At 45.3% G+C, this 12,452-nt stretch overlaps 1 protein-coding gene across 2 annotated transcripts in view; it reads right to left on the bottom strand.

Moving 5' to 3' along the window:
- The window catches only part of CECR2 (CECR2 histone acetyl-lysine reader), a 178,176-nt gene that overhangs the window by 22,862 nt on the left and 142,862 nt on the right, over positions 1–12,452 (bottom strand). The window contains exons 11-19 of one of the 2 annotated variants that reach the window (XM_076007790.1): positions 11,914–11,951; positions 11,738–11,829; positions 11,383–11,509; positions 9,011–9,399; positions 7,957–8,088; positions 6,921–7,764; positions 6,875–6,877; positions 2,167–3,586; positions 233–344 (exon numbers count right to left, since the gene is read on the bottom strand). In XM_076007790.1, the coding sequence (XP_075863905.1) occupies positions 233–344; positions 2,167–3,586; positions 6,875–6,877; positions 6,921–7,764; positions 7,957–8,088; positions 9,011–9,399; positions 11,383–11,509; positions 11,738–11,829; positions 11,914–11,951 (3,157 nt within the window). The remainder of the gene's footprint in view (positions 1–232; positions 345–2,166; positions 3,587–6,874; positions 6,878–6,920; positions 7,765–7,956; positions 8,089–9,010; positions 9,400–11,382; positions 11,510–11,737; positions 11,830–11,913; positions 11,952–12,452) is intronic. The other variant, XM_012747732.2, reaches the window with a different exon arrangement.

Here is a 12,452-nt window from a genome sequence, read left to right on the forward strand (position 1 = left end):
AGTCACTTCTGTGGCCTCTGCTCTTGATCTTTCTGGGTGTCCAAGCAGCTGTGAGAACACAGCCTCAGGGGACTCTACCTGGATGGCCTGTAGCACATGAAGCATTTTTCAGGAGATCTTCCTGTATCAATAGGACATATTAAAATGTTTTTTCAAAATAGTAATGAGGCCATATACTTATTTCCTGCCACATGGAAGAATAAGAAAAACTTCAATTTTTAAAAATTCTTACCTGATCCAGAGGAAGTGTTGGGGGCTTGTGAGGTGGCAGATCCTCCTGCGGTCCTGCTGGTGCTGGGGTCTTTGGGAATGAGGCCTGCGACTGGACTGGGTGCATCTGCACTCTACAGCCACAGGAAAGCAATCAACAAAGAATTAATGAAGATGTATTAATTACAAAGAAAGAAAGATACTTCGATCATGAAGATAATGCCTTAATTATCCAGATGATCAAACTTGGAGTCATCAATACTAGGACATCAATACTAGGACAATTCCTCCTGGTGTGATGCAGTAAGAAGCAAGTAACATGACCTGTGTGTATTCCTCATAAGCATTTAATCTAAGCACAAGAGGCCAGTGTGGTGGCTTATGCCTGTAATCCCAGCACTTGGGGATCATGGCAAAATGTTAAATGGAGGAACGGCACACTGGTTTTTATGGTGAATGGTCTTGGTTTTAAGACTAGGCTTTATAACTTCAATATAAATAACTTCACCTAACCATATTCTACATATCATTAATTTGAAAACTTCCTGGATGGCTGATCACCTAACTGGGTCTTAAAAGCATCACTATACAAGTATGTTATGAAAGAAGTCTCATGGAGGTAGCAGCTGACTTGTTCCAATTCTGGATAAACCTCTTTTTTATTCAATGATTGGGGAAGAAATGAGAGATATGGAATAATACTGTAATATATGATCTCCATTATGCCCCAGGGCAGACCTATTTTACCTTGGCCAGAGTGTCTGAAATCAGCAGCAAGGTTGACAGCCTTGCCTACACCTCTCCGACTATGGTTATCAAGTTTACAACATCAAAATCTAACTCCAGGCTGGGCGCAGTGGCTCACACCTGTAATCCTAGCACTCTGGGAGGCCAAGGCGGGTGGATTGCTCAAGCTCAGGAGCTGGAAACCAGCCTGAGCAAGAGTGAGACCGGTCTCTACTATAAAATAGAAAGAAATTAATTGGCCAACTAATATATATAGAAAAAATTAGCAGGGCATGGTAGCACATGCCTGTAGTCCCAGCTACTCAAGAGGCTGAGGCGGCAGGATTGCTTGAGCCCAGGAGTTTGAGGTTGCTGTGAGCTAGGCTGACGCCATGGCACTCACTCTAGCCTGGGCAACAAAGCAAGACGCTGTCTCAAAAAAAAAAAAATAAAAATCTAACTCCATAGTCACTTAAATGTCAAAGATAAAACAGGGCTCAAAGATGTATCATCACAGCTCACAGCAACTTCAAAATCCTAGGCTTAAGCAATCCTCCTGCCTCAGCTTCTCAAGTAGCCGGGACTACAGGCACATGCCACCACACCCAGCTAATTTTTCTATTTTTTGTAGAGAGGGGGTCTTGCGCTCCTGACCTCAAGTGAGCTACCTGCCTGGGACTCCCATAATTTCTACTAAGTTTCTAACTTTAATGATTAACATGATTTTTTTTGGTCTTAAAGGCCATTTTTCTTGTGAAAATTAACATCTTTTTTTTTTTTTTTTGAGTCAGAGTCTCACTCTGTTGCCAGGGCTAGAGTGCTGTGGCGTCAGCCTAGCTCACAGCAACCTCAAACTCCTGGGCTCAAGTGATCCTACTGCCCCAGCCTCCCAAGTAGCTGGGACTACAGACACATGCCACAATGCCGGGTAATTTTTTCTACATATTTTTAGTTGGCCAATTAATTTCTTTCTATTTTTAGTAGACATGGGTCTCGCTCTTGCTCAGACTGGTCTCGAACTTCTGACCTTCATCAATCCACCCACTTCGGCCTCCCAGAGTGTTAGTATTACAGGCGTGAGCTACCACGTCCCGGCCTGAAAATTAACATCTTTTTAAAATTATTTTTCAATATCAAGGATACACACGGAATACCATGTTTTTTCCCCTTACAAAAAAGAAGAAGAAAACCCACACATACCAAAAAACCCAAAACCTAATGCAATCTTACCCTGATGGTCTGTATATTTCCTGGAAAGGTCCCCTTATTCCACTTCCACTGCCAATCTGTTCCATCATTACAGCCTGAAAGTGACCCAAGCCCTCTTCCTGGCAGCGATACACAGGGCCCTCCGGGGAGAGGCCATTGGGTTGGGCGGTGGCTGCTGGACAGTGAGGAGGGTGAGCTGTCCCAGGAGCAGAGTAAGCCCTGGGCTGGAGGTGACTGGCCGGCTGCTGGGGTGTATAAGGGGGCCCCGCTTGCAACATCACACCATGAGGTGCAAAAGTAGGTGAACCAAAACCCATTCCTGAACTCAGAGGTGGAGGAGCAGTTCCATAAAGATAATCGCTGGCTGATAACGAACTTTGTCGCTTGGTGGCCGCATTATGGTTGTCCAGGTCTAAAAATTCTTTGGGACTCTCCGGCCTTTCCATAGACTCATCCAGCTTCTCTTCTTCTGAACCAGGATTTTGCCCGTCAGTGGGGACAACTTTAGCAGCCACTGCATCCATTCGAGTTGGGGAAGTTAAGGCAGCATTCAGGGTCTCACAGCCTCGCAGATTAGCCACGGCATTCTTATCTGAGAAGAGGGAACGTGATGGGGGCGGCTGGCTAGCTGGGGTCCCACCTGGGCCTCCCTGGGGGTGGAGGGGTCTCTGCCAGTCAGAGAAGCCCTGTGGACAGGTATAGTAAGTTGCTCGCTGATACTGATGGTAGGAAGGCTGAGGTGGTGGATGGTAGGAGTACCTCACGCCTTGGTGGGGGCGATACCGGGGAAAGACTCCAGCGTGAGGACTGTTAGGCTGGAAGCCCCTAGGAGGGAAATGCTGAGGGTGGGACACTGAGGACTTCCCTCCCACCACAGGGCCCAAACCTGGCAGGGCTGGGTTGATGTGATAATGCGCAGCTGAATTCGGGAATTCCAGGCCAGGCACGTACAAGGGAGAGAACTGGCTTATAGCGCCTCCCATCAGACTGGGGTCTGTGTGGGGAGGTGTTGTGTTCTGTCCTGTACACAGCATGGTGTCCTGCATTTTGCCTCTGGGGCAGAGCGGCTTTTCTGAACCGCTGCCTCCAAGGCCCTTCCCCTCTGATCCACAAGGAGATGCTTCGCTGATAACTCCATTTTCAGGCAGAGTCACTCTGTCTGCCACAGTGGAGAGGTCTCTCAGACACCCTTGGGCGGCTGGGCTGGTGTAGCTGCTATCCGAGGGCCAGGCGGTCTTGCCCTTTGCTGCTTTACAGTTGTCTGCACATTCTGAGGAGTCACTTTTGAGCTCTGGGCCCACTGTTTCCCTTTCTTGTGGCGAGCTCTGCCCGGTGCAATCGGGCTGCAGGGCAGGCGCAGGGTGAGGTAGATGTTTGAGGTATACCCCTTCCTCAGAAGCAGCAACGCCTGCTGTTTTCTCTTCAAGTCCAGGCAAGGGCTCTAGTGCAAAATGAAGAACAAAATAATAGTCATTCAGTAGTTGAAATGACAACATTAATGGAGGTGGTGATGAAAAGAACCTTAGAATCAGGGTTTAGATGGGTGTGTGCTGATTCAAGACTAACATGGAAATCATATAGAATCCCTGAAAGGGATGATGATGTTGTAGTACTTGCATACTTCCTTTGACTGCTTTCACAGACCTAAGGTAAAACCTAGCACCTCTATAGTCATTCTTTTTTTTTTTTTGAGACAGAGTCTCGCTTTGTTGTCCAGGCTAGAGTGAGTGCCATGGCGTCAGCCTAGCTCACAGCAACCTCAAACTCCTGGGCTCAAGCAATCCTTCTGCCTCAGCCTCCCAAGTAGCTGGGACTACAGGCATTCACCACCATGCCCGGCTAATTTTTTGTATATATATTAGTTGGCCAATTAATTTCTTTCTATTTATAGTAGAGACGGGGTCTCGCTCTTGCTCAGGCTGGTTTCGAACTCCTGACCTCGAGCAATCCGTCCGCCTCGGCCTCCCAGAGAGCTAGGATTACAGGCGTGAGCCACCACGCCCGGCCTCTATAGTCATTCTTAAGGTGCAGAGAATGGAAGCCTCCTTCCTGTGTTGTCAGGCAGATGAGTAAGAGGGAAAGAGAGGGATCATGGCTATGGACTCTAGGTATCTGCATGTGAAACACGGTAGGAGAGTATGGCTGTCATCAGAATCACTGGTCAGGCTGGGAAGCTCTGAAAATTCCCCAATCAGAAAGACCAGAGCACGACAGGCAGTCAGGGAGGCCAGATTCCTGATCCTGCCCCATGAGAATATAAGCTCCACAGCAGCAGGGACGTTGCCCCTGTACTCTTAGTACATCAGTACATGCACAAAGTGGAATTTTTTTTTTTTTTTTTTTTTTGAGACAGAGTCTCACTTTGTTGCCTAGGCTAGAGTGAGTGCCGTGGCGTCAGCCTAGCTCACAGCAACCTCAAACTCCTGGGCTCAAGCCATCCTGCCGCCTCAGCCTCTCGAGTAGCTGGGACTACAGGCATGTGCCACCATGCCCGGCTAATTTTTTCTATATATATTAATTGGTCAATTAATTTCTTTCTATTTTATAGTAGAGACGGGGTCTTGCTCTTGCTCAGGCTGGTTTTGAACTCCTGACCTTGAGCAATCCACCCGCCTCGGCCTCCCAGAGTGCTAGGATTACAGGCGTGAGCCACAGCGCTTGGCCACAAAGTGGAATCTTAATTAAGATTTGTTAATGAATGAATACATACTTCTTGTCTGGATGTCTTAAAAGCAAGATGCCTATAAACTACAACTCAAAAGGCATGTTTAGAATATTATAGAAATTTAATAAGCCCAATGAAATTAATTTGCTAGACTCTAATGCTTGGTTATAATCTCAGAAGCCTTTACCTTACTATTTTATCTACCTTTAAAAATGGTCTTAAATAAAAAGACCATTATTATATGAGTATTATATATATACATATACATATAATCTTTCTAGGATAGAGTTTTCTAGGTGTGATCAAATTACAAATCTGGTAACAGATCTTAAGGAAAACATTTAAGATTCATAACAACTTACAGTAACTACTAAGACAGCTCAGGCTACCTGCGAACTGAAGCTAGTCTTAAAGGTCAAAGGTACAAACTGCACAAAAATTTAAAACCATACTCTTCATTGTTTAATCAACATAAAACTCAGCAACTGTTAAATAGACTTATCCAAGATTTAACTAATGATATTCTTGTAAAGCTCTGAATTCTAGACACCATTTGAAACCAGTATTAGATATTTCGCTAGAGCTGGTGTTCACAAGATAGGCATTTCCACAAACCAACACGAACAGTTAAGCTTGTCTTCCAAGACTGCCATCAGTTTTACATGGATTCATCATCATCTTTTAGAAAGTCCCGGTATCTCCATTCTCTAGCCATGCAAGGAATAAGACTATACATAATATATGCTAGCTCCCTATTCTAGAAATAATCATTGACTACACAAACTAGGTTTTTCATTTTTCTCCTCTAGTTTAATATTTACTCTCCTTAAATGGAATTTGTTAAGAGACTGCTTCAAAATTTCCTAATCTCACAATCTGTAATTCTTGGTAGATACAGATATATATACAAGGAATAAAAGGATGGTAATAATTAGAATTTGAAAACTTATTTCATAGTGATAACTTTCAAGACAGTGACTTTTTTAAAGGCATTATGATAATGTAGCAGTTAAAAGCTGGAACTAATTTGCCTCTTTTTTTGTTGTTGTTGTTTTTTAAGACAGTCTCTCGCTCTGTTGCCTAGGATAGAGTGCTGTGGCAATAGCCTAGCTCACAGCAACCTTAAACTCCTGGGCTCAAGCGATCCTCCTGCCTCAGCCTCTTGATTAGCTAGTACTACAGGCCTATGCCACCATGCCCAGCTAAATTTTTCCATTTTTACTTGTCCGGTTAATTTCTTTCTATTTTTAGTAGAGATGTGCTCTCACTCTTGCACAGGCTTGTCTCCAACTGCTGAGCTCAAGCGATCCTCCTGCCTCGGCATCCCACAGTGCTAGGATTACAGGCGTAAGCCACTGCACCTGGCCTGCCTGGGTGTGTTTGTTTGTTTGTTTATTTTTTTGAGGCAGAGTCTCACTCTGTTACCCGGGCTAGAGTACCGTGGTGTCAGCCTAGCTCACGGCAACCTCAAACTCCTGGACTCAAGCGATCCTCCTGCTTCAGCCTCCTGAGTAGCTGGGACTACAGGCATGCGCCACCATGCCCGGCTAGTTTTTTCTATATATTTTTAGTTGGCCAATTAATTTCTTTCTATTTTTAGTAGAGACAGGGTCTTGCTCAGGCTGGTCTTGAACTCCTGACCTTGAGCGATTCTTCCACCTTGGCCTCCCAGAGTACTAGGATTATAGGCGTGAGCCACCACAGCTGGCCAACCTGCCTGGGTTTAAATCTCAGCTTCATTACTTACTAGCTGGACAAGAACAAATATTCCATTACTCTGTGCCTTGGATTTTCCATCTGTAAAAACAAGAGTAATGATGTAGCTACCTCAAAGGCTCGTCCTGAGAACTGAATTAATAATGTATATAAAATCCTCAAGAAGAGTGCCTACCTCAGCAGGTGCCTATCTGTATAGCTACCATTATCATCACCAGAAAGGCTCTGGAATTTTCAGACCAAAACAAGTGCTATGACTGGCCCAACCATGAGTAGTTTAAGAAAAAGAGGCTAGGAACCAGTTTCCATTTGGTTTGATAGTCTGTGAGAAAATCACTCGTGAAATACCAGCTTAAAGAGCCACAACTCAGATGAAAGGGACAATGTGAATTACCTCGGTCATTTTCAGGCTCTGGTGTTTCACTTTTATCCTGTGACCTCCCAGGGTTGCCCAAGGCAGGCCTCGGGGCTGGCACACTGACTGATGCTGAGTGAGCTGCCTGTGGGAAAGGGCCAGGAATATGTGGGGGCACAGGCTGGCGGGGGTGGTAAGGCACACCTGGTGGGCAGACCCGGGAGGACAGCTGCTGCATGGCGATCATCTCTGGGCTGTCCATCATGGAGTCCCCTCCCTGCACCCCCCGCAGAGCCTGGGAGGGTGCTCCAAACAGAGAACTTGGTGCTTGAGGTGGCTGTAACCGATGTCCAGCAGACTTACAGGGTGGTCGTATATACCCTGAAGAAGGAACTCCATGAGGTAGAAAGCTTGATTGTTCAGTCCACTGGCTTGGGGGGATAGGTGGTCTCATCACCCGGGAATCCATCATGTGACCAAGAGTGCAAGGCTGGTGAGAGGGTCCTGGCCCTAAGAGAGGCTTCTCATCTGGCCCCAAGGGTCCTGGGTTATTAGTAGCACCATGGTTCCCATTCCAGACAGCAGAGTGCACTCGATTCAGGTACTTGTATGATCGATACACGTGGCTGGGAGGAATTTCTGTGTTTTCAGGAAAGTCTGGAGGTCGGGCTGGAGTGCCGCCATGCCTGGGAGGAATAAATCCTGGCTGGAATTGAGCTGCAGGATACAAGTTTCCATCCTGACTAGGCCCACTCATCTGCCCAAGCTGCAAGGATCCAGGATGTGGTGCCATATTAGAAAGGTGTGCCAGGCCTCCACACATTTGCTTCTCTTCGGGCGTGCCTAGCCCAGGTCCTTGGTGGCTGTTAATTCCAACTGGAGGCTGGCAACAAGAAAAGGGTCCACAGCAGAGTTAACCAGAATCACAGAGCAAGACAGACCCTGTAATGTGCTTAAACTATGGAGACAAACTGTCTCTTCATGACGAGAGAAAATAAACTGAATTTAACCTGGGAACAGACTGTATTTCTGAAACTCACCCTTTGCACTTGCATCCTCTGAGTAGGCTGCTTACCTGCATGGAAAAAGGCTGATGCTGTTGTACAACAGGCTCTCCAGGGTGTGGTTCTGGGACTCCGGAGGAACCATATAAACTGGTAGGATCTGATCCTCGAAGAGGACCAAATGTTCCTGGTACTGTTGGCCTCTGAGAAGCATCGAGTAAAGCAACAAAGGGAAAAAAGAAAAAGCACCGGTATGACACTGAGAACGGGGGTTTTCCTAAAGATGAACCTACTACTAAAAGAGCACAGACGACTAAGGACTCAGCATGCAGTAACAGAAAGGGAAGACAGTGACCACATGGGCCCGCCTGCAGCAAGACTAGCTCTGAGCCAGAGCGATTTCCCTCTTCCTCTCCAGGAAACACAGGATTAAAGCAGTGTCTCTCCATCTTTTTGATCAACATTCCCTACAGGTCTCCCCAAACAAGCAGCCTTTTTAGCCATTTTCCCCCAACTGTCCCCCCCTCCCATGAGATTTTACTACCACAGATACAATGTGTTGGTTATATATCAAAAACACAAAGAGAGTAAGTTGTTTATCACAATTTTTGCCCACACTGAAAATATATGATTCAAATTATTGAGAAAAAGGAGGATTTAAAATTAATAAAAGGCCAGCTACGTGGCCCATGCCTGTAATCCCAACACTCTGGGGGGCTGAGGAGGGAGGACTGCTTGAGTTCAGGAGTTCGAGGCCAGCCTGAGAAAGTAGTGAGACTCCATATTAACTAAAAATAGAAAAAATTAGCCAGGCATGGTGGTGTGCGCTACTTGCAGTCCCAGCTACTTGGGAGGCTGAGGCATGAGGATCAATTCAGCCCAGGAGTTTGAGGTTGCTGTGAGCTAGGCTGACGCCACAGCACTCTACTCAGGGCAACGGAGTGAGACTCTGTCTCAAAAAATAAAAAAATAAATAACGAATAAAATAAAATAAAGCACTAATGGGAAAAAAGAAATTTTCTACATACAGAATTATTTTGTAAGCAGTGCTGACTGAATAGCCTCTATATCCCCATGAATTCACCCACCAGGTGAAGCCACAACAGAATTTAAGTGGCTCCTTACCATCTGGTTTAAAAAGGGCGTCTGGCTGGGCATCCCGCCACAGTGCAGGGGGCGAGCGAAGCCTCTGCTGTTGGAAGTGCCCACCTCCCGAGGGGGCTGTGTGGAGCTGCTGCCCTGGTCATCCCCGGAGGTGGCGGCTCGGCGTGCAGGGGGCAACGACTTTCCTCCGTTCTCCACGGGCTGCTGTTTCCTGCTGGGCCCTTCGGAGTCCCTGGAGCGGGTCCAAACATGGCTTCCACCACTGCGTCCGGCCCGACCCCGTCTTCTCTCCCGCTTTTCATCCTCTCGGATCCAAAATTCTTCATCTGTGTCTCCATCTTCGCCAGGAAAATGTTTCATCATTGCCCGATGGAAACACCTCTCTAAATTATCAGACATCTTGGTATATTCTATAGAAAGATTTAATGTAAGTATAATTTTCATAGGCCACAAAAGACAAGTCTAATATATAAAAGACGCAACTCGGGTGAAGCTTGGTTTTTCTAGATTTTTTTTTGTTGTTGTTGTCGTTGTTGTTCTTAAAAGAGACAGGTCTTGCCCTGTTGCCCATGCTGGAATGCAGTGGTGTGATCACAGATCACCATAACCTTGAACTCCTGGGCTCAAATGTTCTCCCAACTTGGCCTCCCAGAGTACTGGGGTTATAGATATGAGCCACTGTGCCTGGCCTGGGGTAAACTTTAGTTCACTGTTATGGCACATTATGTTGTAGAGCTATGGACACAAGGTGAAGAAGACAACAGTTCATGTTGTATGGCTGGGACATCAACTGCAGGAGTATTATCTCAAACCAGTAAAATTTTAACTCTTTTAAGGCTAAACTGAAGAAATACTGAAGGCAATCTGCTTAGTTTTAAAATAAGGCATCCAAGGCCGGGCATGGTGGCTTACACCTGTAATCCCAACACTCTGGGAGGCTGAGGTGGACAGATCATTTGAGCTCAGGAGTTCGAGACCAGCCTGAGCAAGAGCAAGACCTCGTCTCTACCAAAAATAGAAAAAATTAGCCAGGCATGATGACACATGCCTGTAGTCCCAGCTACTCGGGAGGCAGAAGGATGACTTGAGCCCAGGAGTTTGAGGTTGCTGTGAGCTAGGCTAATGCCAAAGCACTCTAGCTGGGGCAACAGAGTGAGAGTCTGTCTCAAAAAATAAATAAAATAAAATAAAATAAAAATAAGGCATCTTGAGTTAATGCATAAATGACTTCAAGGTTAAGTACACCTGGAGTCCATTTATACCTTGATATTAGAGATCTACTATGCTAACTTCTCCAAACGGTTTTACAATAAGCTCCATCTAGGCGGCTCACCCCTGCCAGTAGTGAAAGAGGTACAGTACAACCTAGATCCCCACTGGCCTCTAGGATGAGAAATAACCTGTGCCCAGTTACCCACTTGTCTCAGGGGACAGGAGTTTTTTTTTTGTTTTTTTTTTTTTTTTTGAGACAGAGTCTCGCTTTGTTGCCCAGGCTAGAGTGAGTGCCGTAGCATCAGCTTAGCTCACAGTAACCTCAAACTCCTGGGCTCAAGCAATCCCCTCCTGCCTCAGCTTCCCAAGTCGCATGCCGCCCAGGCATGCAACGCCATGCCCAGCTAATTTTTTCTATATATATTAGTTGGCCAATTAATTTCTTTCTATTTATAGTAGAGACGGGGTCTCCCTCTTGCTCAGGCTGGATTTGAACTCCTAACCTTGAGCAATCCGCCCACCTCAGCCTCCCAGAGTGCTAGTATTACAGGCGTGAGCCACCGCGCCTGGCCGGAGAAGAGTTCTCGACACACGTTGTGTAAGTGGCTGTAATGCCCAATCCCAGGCCTCTTAATACACATTCTGTTTGTAGTGAAGTAGACAGACTAAAGATGGCTCCTGGAAATCTAAAATGGAGTCAGTCTTGCTCTAACTATAACACGGTCGGGTAAGAAAGTTCCTAGAGGAAGGAGGAGGGAGTTGAGGAGGCCTGTTCTCAAAAAGAATAGAGGGTCCTGTTCCAGGAAAAGTCCCTTGTCCCTTAGTGTACCTTTCCATTATTCGCTTAACTAACCGCTAACAGCAAAGTTTTGCTTCTGTGATTTTCTGTGATTGCTTGCTTGCATAGCTGCCAAGGTATGCCCGAGGGCATAAGAAAAAATGCAAAGGCTTTGTTGCGGGCTGCTTCTCTCTCCTTGCATGGAGTGGTGACATCCTTGTGCAGGTAAAAACAAACTAATTTAGCTGATTGGATTCTGGTGTCCAAGTCCCCTTGATTCACTGGTTTACAACAGTAGTTCTCAAGAAATGTCTGAATCACTAGGATGTGTATTTCTGAAAGAGAAGGCATGTTATTCCTGATTATAAAGGTACAGCAGATGTGCATCTCCTTCCCCACTTACCACTACTTTCTCCATTATATTTTCGACAATTCCTGAACATAGTCTTCATGTCACTGACAAACTCCTCCTTGGTACAGTATAAACCTCCATTCAGTTTCTTCTCCATGCTTGAAATATCCATGGGGACCTAAATAGGACACATAACTCTTTAATTAAAATACACTGGAGAGAAAAACATCTCCTAGTCTCTATTAGGCAAAGAAATCATGACATTGTAAGTTGCTCAAGGACCTGGTGTATATCTAGCAATGCTGATCCTTAAGGAACAAAACTTAAACAAAATATGACACAAACAACAAGACCCAAGAAAAGATACATATGCTACAGTAAGTACAATTGCAAAGACAGCCTCTACCTTAATAATCTGATAATAGTTAGGGGCGTAAGATTCATCAACAGGTTCCAAAAAGGGCCAGGAATCCTTGTGAGCCTTCACCACATCTAGAACTGAGAGCCAAAGAAGAGAAATTCATTAACACACTCACACAGGAATACTTCTATCGGAAATATAACAGCTGAGTGAGAACCCACCTTTATACATGGCAGTGAAATCGTCATCCAACTCAAAGCTGTAAATCATAAAATAAGAAATTAATAGTAACTCTGACCACCTTCTCTTAGCTCTTTCAGGTCAATCACAGACACACAGCTGGCTGAACTAAGACTGGGAATTGTCCTAATAATTTTTGTTTTTAGATAAGCCTGTAACACTCATAAAATTCTCTGCAAACAAGACGAGGGACAGTATACCTCAGCAAAAAAGTGGTATCATTACCCTTATCTGTAAAAGGATGGGGTTGGCCTAAATGATCCAGAACTTTATCATTCTATAACATTAGTTATTTAATAGCACATTCTTAGCCAGGCTTCATTTTTGTGATCTAAATAACCCCAAAAAAGCACACAACAGAATGAGCCTGCAAATGTTGAATATTTACTTGCCTCCTGAATTTTTAGTAAGGAAACACATACCTATAGTAACATCCTAAGAAATAAATTTTTTAAAAAGAGTAAATTGCTGGGCAGGGTGTGGTGGCTCACACCTGTAATCCTAGTACTCTGGGAGGCCA

The sequence above is a fragment of the Microcebus murinus genome, chromosome 10 (assembly GCF_040939455.1).
Source record: "Microcebus murinus isolate Inina chromosome 10, M.murinus_Inina_mat1.0, whole genome shotgun sequence".
In the NCBI taxonomy this organism is placed as follows: Eukaryota; Metazoa; Chordata; class Mammalia; order Primates; family Cheirogaleidae; genus Microcebus; species Microcebus murinus.